This window comes from Poecilia reticulata, linkage group LG12 (genome assembly GCF_000633615.1).
Source record: "Poecilia reticulata strain Guanapo linkage group LG12, Guppy_female_1.0+MT, whole genome shotgun sequence".
Classification (NCBI taxonomy): domain Eukaryota; kingdom Metazoa; phylum Chordata; class Actinopteri; order Cyprinodontiformes; family Poeciliidae; genus Poecilia; species Poecilia reticulata.
This window is the reverse complement of record NC_024342.1, coordinates 4644956-4668947: the sequence shown is the minus strand read 5'-3', so window position 1 is coordinate 4668947 and position 23992 is coordinate 4644956. Positions and strand designations below refer to the sequence as shown.

General features: G+C 40.2%; 1 protein-coding gene across 4 annotated transcripts in view; it reads left to right on the top strand.

Moving 5' to 3' along the window:
• ap3b1a (adaptor related protein complex 3 subunit beta 1a) overlaps positions 1-23992 on the top strand; it is a 68696-nt gene that overhangs the window by 34631 nt on the left and 10073 nt on the right. For all 4 annotated transcript variants that reach the window (XM_008423416.2, XM_008423413.1, XM_008423412.2 and 1 more), the window contains 7 exons: positions 509-653; positions 2142-2190; positions 5146-5249; positions 17520-17748; positions 20282-20366; positions 21293-21390; positions 23529-23667. In XM_008423416.2, the coding sequence (XP_008421638.1) occupies positions 509-653; positions 2142-2190; positions 5146-5249; positions 17520-17748; positions 20282-20366; positions 21293-21390; positions 23529-23667 (849 nt within the window). The remainder of the gene's footprint in view (positions 1-508; positions 654-2141; positions 2191-5145; positions 5250-17519; positions 17749-20281; positions 20367-21292; positions 21391-23528; positions 23668-23992) is intronic.

Here is a 23992-nt window from a genome sequence, read left to right as displayed (position 1 = left end):
TTTGTTACAGCTGAATGCGTTTATTGTGACGCAAAGTTATTTTACTTATAAATTAAATTATTAGGGATTAACCACTTTTTTCCACTTCCGATAACAATATCAGATAATTGGCATCGGCCGATTCGACCCGATACAGAAAAACAGTGCTGAATTGACTTAGAACAATTTTTTTTACACAGACATGAATGTACTGAATTACACACTTATTTGATGACACGTATGCCAATAGCTTCACAAGCTTGGTCAAACATGTTAAAACAACACAATTTTAATTTGTTCAGTCAGTGCAATTAGGAGTAGAGCAGCCAACGTAGAATTAATAATAAAGAAACTGACTAAAGCAAAAGGTTGACTGTCTTGGTCAAACGTAAAAATAAACTGCAGCAAACCTGTCAAATTATTCAGAAAGTGCAATTAGAAATTCTATATACAATGTAAAATAATGGTTTTGGTGAAACTTCCTTGTATGTTTGAGGCATTTTGTTTTTCTTTTGCCTGATTGTTTTAGTGACTCGGATGAAAACGGAAACGGTCCTGTGGGCAAAACCAGCAGCTCATCCGCTGAAAGCTCCTCCGACTCGGAGTCTGACTCTGACTCCGACTCCGACTCTCCAGCTCTGCAGAAGAAGACCGTTGCAAAGACTAAACCGAAGGTGATGTCACGCTTCAGCATCATTATAGCTTCGCACAGCTGAGCAGAGGTACTTGCTCAGTACCTCAAAGTCCTGACTTTGCAACTCAGAGTTAGGACAACTTTGAGTTACAGTGCAAATCCATCCTTTCGCTTGTTGAAGTGTTTAGTCCACTTCTGCCATAAGTCAATAAAACAATCATTACAGTCAATCAAGTGCTACAAATTTTCACATTTCCACTCTCATAAAACGGTAACGCATATATTACATGAAAATGGTCTGAAAACAACAATATTGTCGTTTATCCCATAATTACGGCGACTATTTATTGTCCAGCAAAACGTACAGTGACAGCATTTGGTCTCATCTGATCCCCACTATCATACAGAGATCTCTCTCTGCATTCTGGACGGTTTACTGCCAGTAAAACGTTGAGCTTTAGAGCTTATTAAAGAGATAAAAGAAAACCTGAATGTACGCCTACAGAATGTTGGTTTTACTGGATTAACGTTGCTGAGGGCTGCTGATAAAAAGCTACAGTGGAACATTCACTTTCATGTTGTACCATTCATCTGTGTGGTACGAGTCGCAGCCCAATTGATGGGATATAATGGGGTTGAAATTGTAAACAGGAGAACAGCCCTCTTCTTTTCGGCTCCCACTGAGTATTAACATGATATTCTCCCAGCTGTGTGTGCTGAAAGCTTCAAAATCCTGATTTACTCTCTGGGATATCATTTGGCTCCATGGCATCTCCTTTATTTTGTTTTTCTCTTCCACCCCTTTTAAGTCCCCCCCCCCCCCAGTTCTCCAGTTCTCACAATCTTTTTCTTACCTGTTACGCTCATCACATTATCTTTCTCTCACCCTTTTGCCGTTCGGCGCTATGAAATTCTCATTTCATTCACTTTGTCATTTGGTTATGGCCTATGAATTATGCATCTTTTTCCCTCAGCCATTTATTTTTTCCTGCACGGCTCTTTCAGACCGCTTTTCCAGTAACAGGGTTTCCGTCTCTATTACCCCCACCAAGCTTCGATCAGAGAAAATCTGATAAGATACGGCCACCTGGAACTTTACGGTTTGTTTTTTTTTTTCTTTACTCCTGTTTGCCTCTCACTCCTTTGTCCTGTTTGTTTGCTGCTTATCTAGCCTGGAGTTGGCAGAGTGGGATTTTATGGTTCTTTATGCGATGTGATAAACTCAGCTTGGTTAGGTGGGTATGGAGAAAAGGTGATAAAAACATGCTCAAATGTTTAAATCAGATTTTTATTGCAGGTCTGTGAGATTGAAGCATGTGTGCTTTTCTCCACCAGACTCTGTGTAGCACAAGTTGCATAGAAATGTAAACCAATTGATTTGGGGAGGAATGTGTAACATCTTCAAGGTCTCGTTATTGAAATTGAAATGTTTCTCTCTCTTTAGGTGGAATTGCCACAATGCTGCAGTTCATCTTCTTGTTTTTTTTATTTTTACACTCATTGGGAATTTGCTGTGCTTGCTTTTTAGGTGGAGGTAAAGTCCAAGAAGGAAGTCTCTCTATTGGATCTAGATGACTGTAAGTTCATTTCTAAGACTGTTTCCCTATGGCAGCAGGCTGTAAACTATAGTGAGACCCCCAGTACAGCCAGTATCGCCTGCGAACTTGAGACTACTTCCAAAATTGCCCAGAGCTGCCTGTTTTAATAATCTACACACCAAATATTCACTGTGTGTGTATATATATATATATATATATATATATATATATATATATATATATATATATATATATATGTATATACACTACTGCAGAAGCTAATGCTCCCACTGACCTCAGAAGTCTGAACTCGGAGCGGTGAATAACATCAAGCCCAAGTTAACAGCATTCCAGTTAACTTAGTCAGAGAAGTCAGGATTCCTATATCGTGACGCCCAAGTAGCCATTGTACTCTGTGCCTCTGACGAACATCGTCGTTGGCTGTACCTTCCACAACAACACATTTCATTTGTTCAGTATAGCTGAAGGCGCTTACATGCATCATTGGTTTCAGACACACTCTTACAAGTATGCCTTGTAAAAATAAACATGTTTTCACCACAGTTTACTATTGTTGATATGAGGAGCAGCCATATTGAATCTTGAAGTTGTCTTTTTGAAAGATTCTCAGAATATTTGAAGCGGAAGTCCAACTTTGGGAGTCGTGGAGCGTTCCAGTCTATTTTTGCCAACTTGGAAGTCAAAATTTCAGAGTTCCAACTACAAATGCAACGCAGCATAAAATATAGAGTCTCCCTTATTGTTGTTCCAATGGAAAATAAATGCAGGTCATGGATTGCCTGTTTTTCTAATACAAGCCAATAGCGAGTCAAGTGCCCAGTCAATTCCAGCTTCACAAGTTGCATTTTCTTTCAAATGTTTTAGATACATTTTCAATGAATAACTTGCGAGTCACATTCCACAGACAAATAATCAAATGTGGAAAGTTTTCCGTTTTCAGATTTGTGTTCTGCATCATCATCCTCCCTCATCCCTAATTGGCTGTAGGAACAATAATGACTGTCGAGTAGTTGAATTATTCACCCAAAATAAATCTTCCTTAGGTGGAAGGACTTTATTTATACTTTATTTGTACTTTTATTTATGAGGTGGTTAGAGAGACAAAAATTCTGTCAATGTCAAAATTGCTCCATGAAAGCCTGGTTGCTCCATAATGCAGGGATCATGAATATTACGACTTATGTCAGCAAATTATATATTGTTTGCACTGCAGAACTTTGCTATGGAGAATCTTCTCCAACTTAAAAAAACTTTGAATCTGGACTGGCCACGCTGGCTTTAGGTGAATCTAGATCCTCATCAGGCCCAGATGAAGCTGTAATACTTTTGTTGCAGTCAACAATTCATGGTTATTTACTAGAGATGTGCCGATCAGGTTTTTTCTTGCCGATACCTATCACCCATGAGGGCTGATCACCGATACGATACCAATCACCGATCACATAATTATTTATTTTTTATCATAAACACTACCGGTTACATTATGTGGAAAAAGGAACCATGAATTCACCTTAATTTAGACAAAAACTTGTTTTTAATAACTTTTTCCAAGAAGAAAACTAAACAAAACAGGAATTTTGCAAATTGTACTGCTATCAATAATACTATCTTTAACAGACTGATAACATATGAAGGCTCTGAAGAGGCTAAATAATGCAAAGAGCCAAAATAAAACCTCTCAACATTGCCAAAAAAATTCAAGTATAAAACTTAACATTCAAAGGCAAATACAGGATCCATTACAATAAACAGTCCAGTTACTGAATGAAAACGTCCTGATAGCATGGCGGCTAGCTGATTACTGCCAGTTCTGAGTGGCTGTTTCTAACTGAGCGGAGTAATTATGCAGAGCAGGGAGGAGATCAATTATTTTTTTAGAGATTATCTGTCTCATGTTAGGACAGCGAAAGTTTTAATACGTATGTAAAATGTATTTTTTTTTTATTTAGATGCTGCAGCTGTAAGCAGAGGTTCGGTGCGAGAGTCACTACCAGGTGGAGCAGAAGCGGCGCTCCGTCTGTGAAATATTACTACCTGTAGCATAGCAGCGGTTCAACAGCGAGAGCAGAACCTGCGAATACATCGCAGCTCAAAGAATTGAATAATTTTGCGGGTTATTTGTTTAGCTTTCTGACAGCCATGCTAATCAGGGTGAGTGTGTGTAGCTGCTTTACCTGCTATCTGATCCTCCATATGTCTTTTTTACTGCAGTGAGCCTCCATGTAGCCAAACTCTGTCATGTATGGCATCGTTTTTATGTCGTATTAGCTTCGTTGTGTTGATGCATTTTGACGTGCTTCAATTTTCTGCCGCAACACGCAAACGTCCTCAATCATTCAGTGCATTATAGTTCCACATCGCTTAGGACTTGTTGCTACGCGTTTGCGCAGTGTGAAGGAAAGAGGAGACCACCTGCACAGGCAGGCTGCGAAATGAGATGCAGGTGATCGGTATCGGCAACAAGAGCCAATGATCACCGATCATGCACTTTTTCACGAAAATCGGCCGATTATGATCGGTGACCGATCGATCAGCACACCTCTACTATTTACTAATAAATACACACTTAGTTACGCTGGTTGCTGGCAGACTAAAGGAAGTTGGGAATGATTATAGTGAATGTGGAGTGATCTTCCCACATAAAGCTACAAGCTAATGAGAAGACCGAGAGAGTTTTGCTAAGATGGGGAGCAAGTTAATGTTTTTGTAATGTTTTACGACACAGGGGAATACCTTCTGTTTTTTCTAGGCATTAAGAAGGTAGCAAGCATTCACACAAAATCAATTTTTTCCTATTTTGCTGGAATCCATCCAGATTTAACTGAAAATAAAGGTTTTTGGGGAGTCTACGACAGTCCTAATTTATTGTTGAGGGGGCTTAATGCTTGTGTATTCTCAGTTTTGACTTTTTTGATCTTATAGCTTAACACAATCAGTTTTCCAGTTTGACTCATTGTTTCTTCTATTGTTTAGTTTCTTCTGCGCCTCCGAGTGCACCAAAGTCCTCTGTGTTCTCCTCGAGCCTGCTGTCCGACCTCGAAGGCCTCTCTCTCTCCAACGTCTCGTCCGCCATGCAGGTTGGTGCCCGCCGTTTCCAAACTTTCCGTCTGACCGCGTCACGGCCAGACCGAGTGACATTTCCTCCAGCAGTGTGTGCCGGGACTCGATTGTTCCTTTCTCCCTGACACCGCAGCATCAATGCGCAATGGCAAAATGAGCCTCCTCTCCCTTGAGGAACATTACGGCGCCAGACGCCAACTATTGACCTTTCCCGCCTCGCTATATTTATAGCCAGTCGGGATGGCGCAGCAGCTCTTCCCGTTTCCTGTATCTCTTATAGTCTGTCTTTTTCGACCGTCGCCGTCTTTTCGTTCTTCCACACCCTTGAACTCTATTTCTGCGCCTCATCTAGAAGTCCAACCGCTTTGACTCTCTCTCTCCTCCTCTGCCGCCCTCCATCTCTTCCTGTCAGGTGTTGCGTCCCTCGTGTCTCCGTATTGTGTATATCTGATGGTTGACCTTTCCTGGTGTGACGGCTCCTTTCTCTCCACAGTATGTGAGCAGCTCTTCACATCTGTGTGTTTTGTATCCCGTCTCCTCCCCTGGGAGGGGAACGTCCAAAACACTCTCTCAGCTACTGCTGTGTCTATTTTTCTACGACAAAGTCGGATGTTTGGAAATGCTGCAGTTTGAGGATTTTTAAATCGCAACGAATCATGAAGATATTAAACTTATGCAACTCATTGTCACCTTTCATAGGGATGTTATGTTAATTTTATGTATGGCTAGACAATAAATCAATAGACAAGTGATCATTATCAATTGATAATACTTTTGGTGGAATATTCAATATATAGAATATTCACTGATTTCCTATCCAGAACTGCACAGCATTGTGGGAGATGTAGGCAGAGGAAAGACTTGATCTGCTCAATCTCTCACAGCCAGTTAAGTTAGCTGTGAGCTAGCTGGCATCGACTCATTCACTCACTCTTTGGTTACCTAGCAACAACCTGTTGAGTAACTTGCGCAGCAGTAGTTTCATGTTTCGCCACCTTGCCTCATAACTTCTTAAAAATTAACGTGTGGAGAGAAAATTGTGGATAAAACTGTAAAGGTCATGCTACCAGTTTGACATTGATATTTAAAATTGGATCAATAGTTATCAGTGTCTACTGATATGAAATGCATGCTTATATCGTGATACATTTTTCAGCCATATCATCCGACTCCACCTTTAGCTATAGTGGAACAAGTCATGATTTTCTAGCAGAATGGCATTATTAGGTTGCATGATACTTTATTAGGCCATGAGACCATAGTTCAGTCATAGCTGATCAACTTTCTGTAAGCTTCAAAACAGATAAATACATTATTTAATTTCTATCCTCGACTTAAGTACATCTGTTCAATGGAGACAAAAAAAGTTCCGACTTTTTTAAATTTTTTTAAATAAAATAATCGTAACTAGTGGTCCCCCTATTGGCTCTGCAATGTAGAACTCACTTTTCTCAAAAGGAGAGCATTTATTCTTTTTCTTTAAAATTTCTCAGGGTTGGAGCCAAGTCTGTCGCAGTGAGCAATAAGTGATTTAATCACATGATAAAAGAACTCGATAATTTCCATTTGCATGATTTTTTATGTTTGTTTCTTCCATATCTCTCTCTCTTTCTGTCAAAGACTGGATCACAAAAAGCTTCAATCCTGGCGCACATGGTCTCAGCCCTGGTCTGGTAGTCTTGGTTCGATTTCGGGACCACAATTGCAACATTTGTTACATTTTCAACCGCTTTGGTTCTCTCTCACTCTGCACTGAGTCAAGCAAAACAAACCTTTTTTTAAAAACTTGTTCCCCTCCTCACCTGTGGTGGCGCTGTACCAAGAACCACTGAAGGAAGCAACATTAAAACATCTGAGGAAGACATGAGCTCAACTTCCTTTTTCACAGAATGTAAACAAAAAAATGGAGCAGCGTCAGACTTTATTGGCTGCAGGATTCCTGTTTGGTCGTTTAAAAGACCACAAGCCATTTCTCCCACTAGTGCTAGGCTCTGACATTGGTTTTGATTGTATTTACCCAGAATGCCCTGCGCTGTAGTCCACTTCCTGCCTTCGGAGCGGTCTCCGGTCCGCTTGTCCTTCACATCTGCTTTTGAACCAAACCAGAATTCACTTCAGTTGATCCGATACTTAGGTTTTCACTGGAACAGAGTTAAATTTCTGGGTCCGCATCAGAGTTCAATTCTCCCCAAACAAACCGGACTTTCTAATACAGTGTTTCTCAACCTTTTTTGGGCCAGCGCCCCTGTAACCCTTATCCAGGTCCCTCACCGCCCCCCACCAAAGAATTTGCAGGCTACTTTGCACTGACCATTATTTTATCATTAATATTACTATCACCATTGTAGATGTTTTTTATGCTTGTTTCTATATTTATCATCAAAAATAATCTCCCAGAGAACAAAAATGTCATGGGAATAGAAATTATTTTCACAGGCGTCTATGAAAAATGCAATTAATATTCAAGTTAAAATTGGTAGGCCTAACAGCAGCCAATCAGAGTGGAAAAAATATTCTTATTCTGTCATTTTCTAGTTGTTAAATATTCCACAAAATGACCAGATAAAAGATGTTCAACATGCCAGTTTAAACTTTGAACTATTTGCAAACGACTGAGCTCTGCAACATTAAAACATGGATAGAACTGTAACTACATTAATCATAACTCTTCTTCTCTTCAGTGCTAGTTTCTGGTGGTGCAGCTCTGTGCTGCCTTCAGGAGAATGGGACATCAGAGTATCAGCCATAAAATTTCACCCACATGGCATTTATTGTGCAAACCAGAGCTTTCAGTGGAAAAACTAAAGTTCCAGGTCCTTTTAATGCCATACAAATATGAGACAGAAACATGGATTATATCTTTATATAGGCCTGTCTATTGATTATAGATTAATAGTTTTACTGGACAGAAATTACAAAGAACAAAGATGGTTCTTAATTAAATCCTAATGAGTCAAATTGAAAGTGTCATGGAGTCATCAGCCTCCTGACATTAACACTCACATAAAAAATAATATTGAAGAAATAAATATATCAAATCTAATTAAAAACATAAATGATAAGTTCTTTACTGTTATGGTCTGTAAGATATATTTATTTTCAGTACTAGATATGGTCTCAACAAACCCATGACATTTCAACAGTATTATTTTAACTTTTATCTGGAAATAGTGTCTGTTTATTCTTGCCATACAGTCCTCTGTATTAAGTATTGCTCGAAAGGTCTTGCCATACGAGTTTATTCCCCTGTATTTACTTTAGTTTCTTAGTTTATTCTTGCATTTCGTTCTTCATTAATTTCCATTTAGTTTCATTTGATTAGTATTATCCTCTCTTGGTTTATTGCTTTGTCCACTTTAGTTTCTTTCCTGTTGCTAGATTTATTTTATCATTTATTGACCCTCACCATCAGTAATCGCATCACCTGCTGCACCTCCTAATCAACACATGATGTGAAACATCATGTGTTGATTTTTCCACTGTTCAGCATCGGATTCTCTGTTTTTATGCCATAATTCACATCTAGTTCGTCGCTCCGTTTTATGTCCCGCTTCTCCTGTTTCAGAGTTTTGCGCAATGTGCTCGTCTTTTTTTTTTCTTTTCTTTTTTACTCCCTATCGTGGACAGCATTCAGGAAGCATATCGATGGGGAAAAGGCAGACTGACATAAACCTTTTAAAACAACGGAAACAATTTCTGCATTTTGATTATTGAAATTTAAAAATGCTGTGTTGTTCTATCACCCCCGTTTCATACCGGACCACTTACAGCTCCGGTGTTAACGCTATAAAATGAACGCTCTCTATCGTGGTATCACCCATGGAGGGATTTCTTGATTTCTTTATTTAAATGAGTTAATTTTTCAGAGGGATACACAGTGAGCGTATCGTGATTTTAGCTACCAGTAGCAGGAGAACGGAGCTGCGCCAAGAAGCTACAAACACTGAATAGAAGAAGAGCTGCCATCGATAAAGTTGCAGCCAAGCATGATTTAATGTTACACAATACAGTTTTACCAAGTTGCTCAAAGTCTAAACTGGCATTGTTGTACATTTAAGGTGTAAAGTTTACCTTCGACCAAACGCCCCCCAAAGGCATCCCAGCGCCCCTCTTTTGTAAAAATGTCCGCCAGCGCCCCCTGCCGTCCTCTGAACGCCCCCTGGGGGGCGGTACCGCCCACGTTGAGAACCGCTACTCTAGACAAAGCAACCTGAAGTTTGATTAAAATGGACTAAATAGTATTGGTGTGAACGCACCCTAAATGTTCTTCCTACTGTCCCCCTCTCTTCCAATGAGTTTTACGTCAAGTTAGCAGGTAGTTTGCGTTTGCCCGCCACCCTCCTGCCCCTCTGCCTTCCTGCCTGCCTGTCAGGATGACTGACAGCTGCTCTCCAGCCAACATGGATGCAGCTGGAGTCTCGTTAGTCAGTCTCTCCTCTCAGGTGAAGGCCAGGGAGTAATGGCGAATAGAAATGCAGATTAGAACAGGGAACTTTTTGCACGTCGCCATCTGATTTAGAGTCAATTCTATGCATAAATACATGATGGGGCTGCAGAATTCATAGACAAGGGTAAATAACCTCACCTTTACCCACACACTCATACACACACCAGCTCGTGCATATGCACATTCTTGCCCCCCCTCACACACACACACTCACACCAACTGGCCCCAGTGTCATTTCTATTTCTCAGCAATCTGCCCACAGAGGCAGCGGTTGTGTCTCAGCTGAGCGCTCGGGCCCTTTTAGAGAATTACTGCATGGTTATCAAAGGCGTTTAGATTAACCCCGGTCACTGTCTTTGACCCACCTCCCTCTTCCGTCTCCTGCTCCTCTCCCCTCGTTTCTGCATGCTACCGCTCTCTCTAATAACATTTTGACATCAGGATCTCTCAAAATTGCCTCTTAAATTCACCCACCCCCCATCCACCACCCCCGAACCTCTTCCGACCGCTGTCCGTGTGTGTGCGGCGGCGGGGCTGGGGGAGAGGTGGTGCGGGCGGCCGAGGCTGATAACTTTTCATTCATAATTAGCGGTCGGCGAATGGGGCCGCGTTAGGGGGAAATTGAACTGTCAGCGGCGGGGCGCGGGGCGTTTGACCCCATCACGCCCAGAGGGGCCCATCATAATTTGTTCATTTGGTGTCCATCAGGCGGGCATGGGCTCCCCCCCCTTCTGCTCCCCCGTCTCTCGCCTCACCCCCGTGACCTCCCCGTAGCCCCCCCGCCTCACACACCGCCGTAAGCCCCAGGGTTCACGTCTAATTATGAATCAGCAGAAGGACCTCCAGTGCTGCGAATATAGCGGCTCCTGCCCTCCAAACCTCTCGCTGCCACTCAAACTGCAGAGATTGCTTCTTAAATAGGAAGAAATGTCCGCGAGGAAGCGGTCAGTCAGGTGAACCGGCCGCTTGTTATGGAGAACGGACGGGTTTTAAAGCATCTCTTTAGTCCAGTGGTTCTTAACCTTTTTTGAGGTACCGAACCCTCCAGTTTCATATGCTCATTCACCGAACCTTTCTTATCCCCCCCCCTTCCCTCCACACACACACACACACACACACACACAAAATACTTTGCGTTATTCTGATTTAGTAATGTAATTATATTAGCTGTGTTACCTTCCCCCGCCACTAGAGGCAGTAGCAACCCCGAAAAGATGCAACTTAGGAGTAGACTACAAAATTTGGTAAAAACTGTGAGCTTTGCTGAAGTAATTAAAGACACAAGTTCAAATCCATACTGAGAGTGGAGCTCCTTCAATCAGGGCTCCTCCGCAGCACTGATTGGTTAAGCAATGTAACGTGATCCTCTGCAGCAAGTGATGACAAAGCGGGGCGCGTCATCATGACTTTACACAACTGTGTCTTTACCTCCGCGGCAGAGGCTCCGCCGAACCCAGGAAACCGACTCATCGAACCCCTGGGGTTCGATCGAACCCAGGTTAAGAACCACTGCTTTAGTCCTAAAAATTTTGGTCACTCCAATTTTTTTTCCCTGTTCTCTTCTCTCTTCACTTCCTTATCTTTTTCTGAATTTAACTGCTGACTAGGCCTCTCACAATAACAAATTCTCCCAGAAGTTACCGTGAGATCGTTCTCAAGTTATATAATGGTAATAGCATAATAATGAAAAAACATATTCTCAAAGATCAATAAACTTTAAATTCTAATGAAAATTTAACACTAGAACTGGAAGACATTTTAAAGAGCCAAAATAAACAAACACAACAACCAAATACATTGAACAAACGGGCTAGTTGAGTCTAAAGCACCAGGTTTTGCTAGAGAGAGAGAGAGAAAAACGATAAATCCTGCAAATAGAAATTGTTGAGCTCGTTTTAATTTATCATGCAATTAATTGAGTTGTTATTGATTGTGACAGGCCTACTGCTTACATTTATGACATGTGAATTTGTTGCCATTCAGAACTTATTAATGTTTCATTTTTTAATTTATAAAGCTCCATTTGTCTTTTACAGTACAGGGTTTCCTCCAGTATGTTATAATCCTGGCGGGCCACCAGGCTTTACTGGCCCTGATTTCCTTATTCTTGGGAGATCTGCAATCGGCCGATACTTGCTCGAGTAACTGATCTTTACAATCTGATCTTAAACTGATCTTACTCAGCAGAGGTTTGAAAATCAGCCTCTGTCCTCTTTTGCTCGGCTTCCTAATTCATACTTTTCCCACTGTAATACATTTTTAATGTGAACCCTTTTGGGCTGTATGGAGCATTTAGGAATGTGGCACAATTCCTCTCTTACTGCACACTGCAGGTCAGCAGATAGAAAGAATGCTAGAAAACGAGACAAATTTGACTGTTTAGAAATGCTTGCTTTCATAAAAACATGGACAATCATGGTGTAGAAGCTCAAGGGGCCCAACTCATCACTTGTGGTGGCATGTTTGTTAAGCATTCAGCCACACTTTTCAGATTTGAAAGCATTCTTTTGCCCCTTCTTGAAAAATGATTACTACTTGGTCTACAACAGATAAAATAATAATAAAATACATTGTCTTTTATGGTTGAATCCATTTTAAATGGTTAATAATTTTCCCCTAGGACAGATTTTATAAAGGGGCAGTAGCCCAGGGCCTCTTTTTTTTTTTTTTTTTTGAAAGTGTGTTTTGCGAACACTGTACTTTATTTAAAAGTCATCAGCGCATATTATGTGAGTTGTATAAATATTTTGGGACTTTTATGAATAGAAACGATGCTCAGAAAATTGGTAAGACCGCTTATTGATGCACTGTAATTTGCTTTTGTGAAATAATTTTTCTTTAAGGCACCAAACTTGGTCCTGCCCAGTGGCCCACATCCTTTTATATCCGGCCCTGACTATCTAAATATCCAGACACCTGGGAAAAAGATGCTAATTTTAATTGCACATTTACAAACGTACAATTACGTATGTTAATATTTTTAGTTTTAAAATGTTTTGGGGGATTTTAGATTAAATTACATTCGGTTTTCACAGGAATTGTTGTTAGTGGGATTCCTTCAATCTACGCCTCGCGTTCAGTAAATAGATTAATAAAAAGTGTGTGTGGCACTTGTAAAGCTGGATGAAGGACACTCCTGCCTATGAATATCAATCTTCTATTATTGCTAATCTGCCTTAATGAAGAAAAAAAAAATCAAAATTAATCATTTGAGAAAATCTAATTTCCTGAAAAATTGACACAAATGAACTAATCTCTGTATGTGTGTTCTGGAGAGGCTCATTGTCAAGTTAAAGTAGGTTTAGGGCGACCGTGCTAACATTTATTTAATTCAATCTGTACCCAAGGTCTTTGTGATGCCCCTTCAATTAATTGTCATCTTCAGATCGAAGGGGGAAACGGTCGGGCCCTAAAAATCAAACACATGTCCCCCTTACCTTAAACCCACCGACTCTTGGAGAGTTTAATAAAATCCCAAGTGGACAATATCTGCAAAAAACTAAAACTGGATTTTTCAATATATAAACCATGCGTCGCTGTGCACTTCATAGCTCTTTCGTTTCAATGCGAAGCCCGCCTCAATCCACATAGACTTTTTTTTTTTTTTTTTTTTAGCACGTCAGCGGGATTTTCAGGTCATTTGCCAGAGAGGATGCTGGGAACACGGCGTCCGTGCTCTGAAGGTGACTGGCGTGTCTGTGTCATCCATCACTGGAGCTTCCTTTAAGTTGATGCATAATAGAGCCTCTCAATCAACTTCCTCTCTCATTGTCACCTTCCTCCTTTCCTGTCCGGGACCGAGCCTCCGAGCGCAGACCCGAAGGGAAGAAGGAAAAAAAAAAAGACTGACAGAGAAGTCAAGGTTGCATCCCTCTCCCTCTCTTATTTACACTTGAGGTGTTATGGGATTGCTCCGCGCGGCGTAGAACAACAGCGGATGGTGTGTGGGCACTCGTGTCAGCCTTTAACTGTCCACCATGTCAAATTGGTGATAATATGCAGTTTGAAGCGCTGTCCCCGTCCCCGTTCAGACGGGGGGGGCGAGAAGGCACACAGGAGGACCTTGAAGGCGGAATGTCTCTGTCAGGGAGGTAAATCTCCGTCGTGACGGCCTGGCAAACATTACGGCGGGCTTTATCGATACCGACTGCTCCGACACATCCAAAAGTGGTCCGATAAATTTGCGTGACGGCCGCAAGAGACGAATGTTTTTGTGACCTCTGTTACAGATGCTTCGATGGTATAGTAGCAGGAGATGCACGTTTTATATTACATTTCTATTTTTTTTTTTTTTTTTACACCTCAATTGTTTCTTTTTTTTATATAGTGTCTCTAATCTTTCTGCAAGTCTGCTTTTCCTATATTCTTAAAAATAATTACAAATTACTGGTTCTCTGAAGATGTTATGATTGCAGCTAACTCCACAGGTTTTTAATAGAAAAGTTTAAATTCTAGGGAGGCACCGATCCACTTTGTTGACTTCCAATACTGAACCTCAGATATCGGTATCGGCAGACACTGATCTGATACAGAAATCGGTGCTGAATTGACTTAAAACTTTTTATTTTTTTAACACAGACATAAATGGGCCGAATTACATATTTATTTGCTAACTCTGCATTGGTAAAGCACACTTGGATACGCTTATAGCTTCATAAGTTTGGTCAAACATTTATAAACAACACAAATGTAATTTGTTCAGCCAGTGTATTAGGAATATAACGGCCTATGTAAAAAATAAATATTAAAGAAACTGAAACTTATAAAAACAATAGGTTGACTGCATGTACAATGAAGAAAACTCAGTGGAACAACTTTGTAGTCGTAAGAAAACCACTAATCTGTGAGGCTAACCAAAGGAAAAGACTGCAAATTGTGAAGGAGACTAAAGTTTCTACTTGGGAGCAAAATAAGAAGGTTGTGTGACCTGATAAGTGCTCTTGCTAAGAAGCAGATGAAGTGATTTACCCATCATGCCTAGTTTCTACAATAGCGCCTTGTGACTACAGCGCTATGATCCGGTGTTACTGTTGTTGCTCAGGTCAAAGTTCAGCACCGTCATGAGGTAATCTGACTACCTGTAGATGCTGAATGAGCAGGTTATCCCATCAACGAGACGTTTGATTCATTCACATTCAGCTATTCACAGATTTTGATGCATTTAGGCATAGATGTTTTTCACCAGTTATCCAAACATTAGATTGGAGCTTTTGGAGGAGCAGCATTCAGCTTCTATGCTTGACAAATCTGGAACAAACTCCCAGAAAACTGCAAAACAGTTGAAACATTGTTAAATGTTAAATCGAGGCCAAAATCCCACCTGTTTAAAGTTGCTTTTGATTAATAACAACTGGAATTTTGACCAACATGTTTGATGTTTATCGATTTTAATAACGACTCTTATTTTTGTTACTGGTTTCACAACGTTTTTGTTTCACATGTTTTCATGAAACAAAGCACTTTGAACTGCATTGCTGCTGAAATGTGCTGCACCACTGAACTTGATTGATGTTATTTAGACTGTGTTAATAAGAGAAAATCTCCAATTACTTGGACTTAACAAAATTCTTAATTTCGCATCAACATAACGGAACCTTAATGTCGCATAATCAATTTGCACTGAAATAAAAACAAGAACGGATCGAAAAATAAAACCCAAAATTAATAATTGACCCCAAATGACACATTATTATCACACCTTTTGGGTTTGTAAGTTTGTAGAATCATTAAGTTTGTGTCCAGCCTTACTATTTTAAAAATACTTTTCATTTCTGTTTTTCTAATCCTCTCGTCCCTATTTTCGATTGATATTTTTGTTTTTTATTCCCTGAACTCGAATTGAGTGCCATCTGGTGATAATTATTTTTCGAGTCTTAATGAATCTTTTTTTTTTTTTTCTTTTTTTTTTAGTTTATTTTAGTCTAATTAGATCTAATTAGTGCTGTCACTCAAGAAAGAAAAGATCTGACCTTTTTGACAAAAATACCCATACTTTTTGTGGTGCTTGTTGTTTGTTTTGTTTTGAACACAACACAAACGCTTCTGCTGTTTATGGACATTATGTGATAATTTTCCGCTTTAAAAAAAAAACACACACACACACACACATTTTTCCTGCTGTATTGTGTTGCCTTGTGTGGGCTGCCTGTGACATCTCGTCTCTCTAATGAGAGCAGGCAGTCGAGAATCTCCACACCACAGAGTGCGAACGGCGTTCATCTGCTGTAACAGGATGTTAATTCCACAGATAGAAACTAAAACGCCGCCTCCACCTCCTTTCTTTTCAGCACCTCTCTGAGGTAATACAATTTCCTGCCTCTGAAAGGGTAAAAGCTCCTTTTAAACAGCCAGCCAGAGGCAGGGGCTCTGGGCCGAGGCAGCCACTTGTGTTTCTATTCATTAGGGGTGTTTTTATTCAGCCTGCTTTGCCTGAGCATCCGGCCCATTTTCCTCTAACTCAGCTGATTGAGGACGTTTCCTCGACGCACTCCTCTTCACCTTCCAGACTTAACGAAGGGAGAGTTCTTCGCTAACAAGAGGCGCCTTCTAGCTGTTGATTAGAGACGTTCAGCTGTATGAGCGTTCGTCACGTGACAGACGGATATTCTCGTGTTATTCTGGACTTTAGTTTGGATGCAGTTGCACGATATTGCACGAAATATTGAGTTTTTGCAGAAAGCTGCCTCGCAAAAGGGGTTCATGCTCAGACTTTTTCACAAGGTGATGCGTAATTGTAATGCGTGATACGATTGAAACTGTGATCATCAGTTTTCAGGTCTGACTTGGACCTGAAACAATTAATCCTGATCGATTTTTTTAAATGATCATCAACTAATTTAGTCATTGATTAATCGCTAATTGGAGTACACCAATTCCTGGTGGGGGGGGAATCATTTTGCTCAGAGAACACACCCAGAGCCGTAATTATATCAAAGCTGTACAAAAGATACACATCTTGCTTTTAAATAAAAAAACAACAAAAAACCTGAAGTTTTTTTTATTCTCTTTAGCTGTAGATGCATCCTTTGCTACAAATGATCAAGCGTTCACTAATGGAACGTTATTGTGTCTTAGACGAATGTTTTCCTATTTCTAAAAGGTAATTTATTACTTTATTTGCATATGTTAGTGTATTTTTAATTTTATGTTAAAACAGCATAAGTTATAAATTGACAAGTCTGCAGAAAGTGCCAATTTTATGCGATTAATCGATTGCTAGTTGCAGCTGTTCTCTGGCTACAGATTTATGTCTGAACTTTGTTTAGGCCCTTTTAACAAAAGAATATTCTTTAATCTCTTTCTAACTCTTGGCTGAAGGTTTGGGCTCATTGTCCTTGTAGAAGGAAAACCTTTGACTCTTTTTTTTTTTTTTGCTTCTGACAGATGTTCTTCACTTAACTAGCTCCATCTAATTTCCCATCTATCGTTAACCAGCTTCCGTATCCCGGCGCAGCATGACTCTGCCACCACCATGTTGAATACTGATGTTCAGTGTGTGTTTTCTCTTTTGATTTTTGCTACACATCATTCTGAATGAAGTTCTGTTTGTTGTTTCTTGGTCTTGATGATTGTGTTTGTTCTCTGCTTCAGTCATTCTGAGATTAAATTAGAAAACGGTGGACTCAGTTTACAAATTAGGCATTTCAGATTTCTATTTGTAAAAAAATAAATAAATAAAATAATGTAAAATTACATGTATGCAATTCTCGCTTACGACTTTGTCACATAGAACCTCAGTGAAATACAATACGTTGACAAAATGTGTAGAGACTTATCTAGAAGAATTGATCCGTCATGGCTGCCTGTTTCTGTCACTGATTTTATTCCGATCTCTCTCCAGGTCACGTCTTCACCGTTTGGCCCCGTGAAAACCCACGAGCTGCTCCACCATATGACGGGAAAAGGCTTGTCGGCCAAGTACCATTTCCCCCGGCAGCCATGCTTATACCAGCCCAGTATGGTTGCAGTGCAGGTCATCCTGACCAACAGCTCAGATCACAGCCTGGAAGAGATCCATATAGGAGATCGGAGCCCAGGCAGCCTGAACGTCCACTGCTTTAACTCTGTTGGTGAGTCGCTTGCACACACAAAAACGCCAACACCCATTACTCCGTACATTGGTAGCAACAGCATGAAAATGTCTCCTCTGCCCGGATAGATGCTTTGTATGAGTTTGTTAGTCACTTAAAAAAAAAAAAAAAAACTCCATTTGCTTTAAAGCGGAACTATTATTTAACATGTAGGGTTTTTTTGGGGGGCGTTTAGCTTTACATCATGTTTTAATGTTAGCCTCTCCTCAAAAAACACACCTGGGGTGTTCCTTTGATTCTTTCATGCATGACTGAGAAATTTGCCAATCTCCATGGCAACTATTCAGCTTTGCAAAACACTTGGGTGGACCTAGCCCCGTCTCTGAGATGCAGCTACAGTTTGTGAGCTTCCGACTCTGGCACTCAGCTCCTTCAGACTAGCCTGCAGCAATTAGCAAACACCTAGTGAGCTATATGAGCTACTTCTCAGAGCAACGCCTGTCAGTGTTTTTAAAGGGTTAAAATAGCGGCCATGTTGTGATGACTTCCTGAAGGCGGAGTTTCAGAAAGATGGGGAGTTCTTAAAGAGACAGAGGCCCAATTTCAAGGCATTAAATTATTAAGTAAAAAGACTTAGTCTTTATTTCATATATGTAGCATTTTTTTAACAACTGAAGTTAACCTTACTTGATTGTGCTATAACATTTTTATTTTAAATATTGTATAGAATTGTTAGTGATGTATATTAAACCTTTATATCTTGAAATTTTGAGATCTCCTCTTTTCTTCTTTGGCCAAAACAGACAAATTTAAAAACTACTGGTGGGCCACAAAATGTATTAAATTTAAAATACAAAACTTAGTTTGTGATTTATAGGCTTTTATGAAAGTTTCTGAAATTTGTATGTCATTAACGATCAAACACATAAATAAGACTTTTGACTTTTGCTTTATAAAAAAAAAAAATTAATTCATGGGCCGCAAATGGTCCTCGGGCCACACTTTGGACACCCCTACTCTATGTGACATATTGAGATTTTTCTTGGCTCATGTTTTCTGGACGGATCTTAAATGATCATCAAATTGTCGAATACCCTCTAAGCCCATTTAGCCTCACTTCTACTAAAAACAATTAAATAAAAACACCCAACGACTAATCACCAGATCTAATCAAGTCACATTTTCATTGATATCGATCAGAAAAAGGAAATTGACACACAGTCCCCAGTTTTCCATCTGATAAACTGTACCTTTAAAACCTCTGGTGCGTGCGGGCCCTGAACGCACCGCGAGACAGAAGCGGTGCGCGGTGAAGCATGCTAAAAGCGCCCTTTGCAGGGGATTGATTGGGCATTGAAGGAACTCATGCAGCCAAACGGTGGGTAATTTGGATCGATTGAGTGTGGGTACGGTGAGCCAGAGGCTGGCCCTAGCCTGGATGAACCGCAGGGGGATGAATACAGACAAAAGCTTTGTGTTGAGCTGCTTTATGCCCGTTTGCTGAAGGATGATGACAATGAGTAAATTTGCTCTTTTCTGCTGCCTATTGTCATGTAGCATTATACCAAAGGACTTTGGTGTTTACTTTTGTGTTCAGTTTCTTCTGGTTATGCGTGAAGAGGCCTCCTCAAGCTCGTCACAATAAGCAGTAAATCAATTAGTCAGAAAATTAATTAAAAGGAGCGCAATAATTTCCATTTGGACAACAGTCATGTAAAAAAAAACAAAAAACGCTGTCCTTTAAAGTAATTGAAAAGCTGCCATTTTGAGAAACGTTGCAAACATTTGACAGTACAAAGCAGTTTGACCTTCCTGCCTCTTTTACCCGTTTTCCCCGTCTCAGCTGAATGACTATTTTAGTTTTTACAAGCTTCAAAATCCATTTTAATTGGTTTGTTTGTTTAATTTGGATACTTGAAATGTTTTCTGGTTCCAAATGAAATGTTCTTTAGAAATTAAATTAATGTGGATATTTGAGTGGGTGTACTTGGATTATTATGCTAATATTATTATATTGATTGAAAATGGCTGTAATGGTCTCAAACGACGATATTATCATGTATCACAATAAGTTCTGGAACTGTTTATTATCCAGCAAAGTTAAAAAGAGACGGGCCTTAAGGATCCTGTCATGCAAATAAAGAAAAAAATATCAGCAGTGATCACATTTTCTAACTTGTGTAAAGGCGCTCCAAACTCCATGTGTCGCTTTCAGATTCCGATTCTCTCCAACATTTTTAAACTCCTCGTATTTTCTACTATTTTCTACCTCAGCTCTCCTGATGCTGATTTAGTCCTTGACGGCTCTGTTGCTTTGGAAAGATGCTTCTTTCTTCTTTTTTTTCCTCTTCAGAGGCTGAATTTGTCGGGAAAGTAGATTGAAGGATAGATTTCTCACACGTGGCGGCCTTGCTTTGCGATGTAGAAAACACACGTCGTGTAGACGCTTGTCTGTTCCACTCCGCTCTCCCTTTCCTTCATCCTCCCCCCCCCCGTGCCGCATGCCTTGCCCTTGGAGCTCACTCTCTCTTCTCGTGTTTTTTTTCCCCCTCCCCTTTACTTCCACTCTCAGAGCGGCTGGAGCCGGGGGCCTCGGTGAGCGTGTCCATGGGCATCGACTTCAGCGACTCAACACAAGCAGCCAACTTCCAGTTATGGTAAGATAACGGGAAACCCTGGGAAATTTTTTTTTAAAAACTCACATGTATGACTGCTTGAATCAATTTCGCCAACTGCTGGTTTTGCCTCTTTTGTTTGTTCTTGCTGTTAATTTTTGTTCTTTTTGTTTTCCCCCCCCTCACTTTGCCTTCGTTCCCAGGTGAGACATCAAACGCGATTGATCCCGTTTCACTGGGATAACAATTATTCCCCCCTCTCCCCTTCCACTAATCAGCCCCAACCCAAATCGGCCTGCTGAATGCCATTGGCACTGCTGCTCAGCTGATCAATAACGTTATCAGAAAATCTGTCTGAGATGGAGAGGACGGATCAATCCGCTCCAAAATTCTATTCACAGAGCCATCAGTTTGCTCGGCATCCAGAGGAGAAATGTTTCCAAAAAAAAGGAAGAGGGATGCAAGAAAGTTTTTTCCACTTTAGTTTATCTCTGATTCAGGTTTTGAAATGTCCAGATTCTCTAAAATCTGGGAACTAGCCCTTTAATTTAGTTCTGATGAAAAGCCGTGTTTGGATGCTGTGGAAATTAAAGGCTGAGCTCTACTAAATCTGATCTGGATATTTGTAACTTTTTGTGTAAAGCCTAAAACAAGGAAGCACTAAAGGGTTCTCGTTTGCATTGTTGACCGCAGTACCAGGCCGTGTAACACTCTGCTTTGAAGTAACACTCTGCGGGATGGAGGGCTTTAGTACAAATGGGTAATTCGATTAATCTGCATTATGTTATGAGTGCAGTTTCAAATCTAATACAGTTCTAAGAAAGTTGAGCTTTTTAGACTGATCACATGTGTTAACGTTGACAGCCCTGGTCAAGACATTCTGTCCACAAAACAATACAAGGTCCAGTAAGGAAAGCGTTAGTTTTTTTTTTCATGGACTCTTTGTAATCCTGTTTGTCCCTCCTCAGCACCAAGGAGGACCAGTTCAGCGTGTCCATCCAGCCCGCCGTAGGAGAGCTGCTGATGCCCAGCACCATGAAAGAGCCAGACTTCTGCAGTGAGCAAAGTCAGTGCATGTTTGTGTCATGCTTTTCTCTTTGAAGACGTAAAATGTGTCACAGTCCAACAGATTCTCAGAGACGAGCGTCACTGTGTATGTAATCCTGATCCACGGTGGTTTTAATTGATAAAAACCTTTGGCATTGACCTTTTCCCTCAGTTTTAATATTTGCTGACAGAGTCTCAGTCTAGGTTTGATGACTTTACTACTTTAGCTCCTTTAGATCAGGCAGAAGTATGTGAATATGCTACTTGTCTGTTTTCAATGTATGTGAGCCAGAGAACTGCTAGCCTGAATCAAATGAGGAATCAGTGTAACGAGCGTTGATGGGGTGTTAGGGCAGTTCATCAGCGGGCTCCCGTGTTTTTGTGTTGAAAACTGTTAAAAGTAAAAAAAAAGTTAGGAGGTGCACAAGCAGGCATTATAATTTGGAAATAATAGTGTGAGGCCAACAGGCAGGTGCAGGGACAATGCAATTGTTGCTCAACCCTTAGCCTGGCGGAAGGGCAAGTAAAGCCTGGTGGGCTGCCAGGCTTATAATACACTGGGTCTAAATAATCCAACCCGAGCATTTAGGCATCGTGTCCGAGCCCGACCCGACAAATTATAGGCTTATGCCCACAGTAAGCACGTTATTTTAATTAAGATATTATTGATTTCGTTTTTAGACTATAATTGGAGTGAGCAGTATAACTTCTCTCATTTTCTGCTTGTTTAACATGTTCCAGCTCTATTTTGTCGCTTGCTGTAGTCACTGTCTGAGTCGAGTGCAAATCGTCTGGGATGTGTGATTGATAGGAGCGGAACAGGGCGCATTGTGCAGTGCGCTGCGCTCATTACAGTCTACTGAACTTCTACACCTTAATTTCTTCTGTCTGTCAACAGGGTAATCTATCTAATTACCTAGTTACACTTTAAGAAGTAGAAAACGGCTTTTCCAAATTTCGGTTTGGGTTGTAAATCTAAACTCCACATTTCATTCTGATACAGTCCTGCTTGTGATCACTGTGGGCTTATTTTTTATGTACACCAACCACTATCACATAAAACCTATTAACCATATATGTTTACATGTGCATAGAGTAATAATAACAAAATGTGTAAACTCTTCCAGCTGGTCCACATCCTCTGGATGATGTGGTTCCTTTTAGGGAGCGGAGAGGAACGCCTCCCACCCGTCAGCGAGCTTCTGAGTGCTGCTAAATGCTGCTTCTGCATTAATTAACCTTATTCATGATTGTCTGAGCTCAACTGCACTTGGATAAAAGCAAAGCGAGATTTAAGATGAAGTAACGGCTTGTTCATTCGGACCATTTTCTCTCGAACAAATGTACTTTAATGTATACCATTGGAGGGAAGTCAATAACTTATTTCAGGTAATAGGCTTTTATTATATTTGACAGTGGGACCACTTTAATTTCTACCTAAAATGTTCCTATTTGTCTCAATTTATTTAAATCCTTTCCCATTACTTGGCACAGATGAGCTCTCCTTTTTTTTTTGTTGGTCTTTTATTGTTACTTACGCTCTTTTACACAGGATAAATTATATTCACATGCTGAAAGGTTGTGGATGGTTTCATTATTCGGTTCTGTACTTTGAGATGGACCGATCAGAATTTCGGGGTCGAGTTAGAAGATTTTGAGCTGCCGATACCAGTTTTGGCATATTCCAAGCTATACTATAAGAAGATAAAAAAGACATTGAAAATCATTTTAATGGTTCTTAGGCGATTTCATGCTTCAGAGGAGTTTCTGTGAAACCGTGTTAAATAAGTTTGAAAAGCCGCCATTTTGACTATCTTTAGGAGCTTTTTATTGATAATTACTGCTGTTAGCATGGCTAGCATTACTGAAACCACTTTATTTAAGCATTTAACTGATTCTGGAAAAAGCTAATGTAGCGTTTTCCCTCAGTAAAGACATCCGTGCTGAAAAGTGTTGGTGTGATCTGGTAGTGCTTAGGAAGCGGTGCATTCACCCCTTTGAAAAATATTGTATTTTTGAGTTACTCATCAGCTTGTCAAGGATTGATTAAGCACTGAATCTTCAAGTTTCACTTCAATTTTATACGTAACTTAACACATAAAATTACGTTTTTGTTGTTTTGTGATTTTTCTGAGCAAATATTTTACATCTTCTCAGAAAAGCTCATGGGCATGAATGAGACTTCTGCAACCATCACCATGGCAACTGCCAACACCTCCAAGCAGAACATCAGCAAGCAGGTCCTGTCGGTGGCTAATGTAGGAGTGGTTTCATCTGACCAAAACAACCTTCAACGGTAACTAACACACACACACACATTTATGAAAACGTGTATTCATAACATGTCTTATCATGTATTATGTATGTAATGATGCTTACACATAGCTTGTTATAAATATTTGAATGCTCATTTATTTCAGTCTAATTTGTTTTGTGCAGTGGTTTCCAAATGCATGGCTTTGCCAGGTTTTAGTAGGTTTTATTTCTTAGTGATTGCAGAACTGCAGCTGTGATCACACATTTTAAAGGTCATGTTACTTCTTAAATTAGTCATGACATGAGTTCTTAAACTGAACAGGGAAAAATACAGATTCATTTCACTATATATATATATATATATA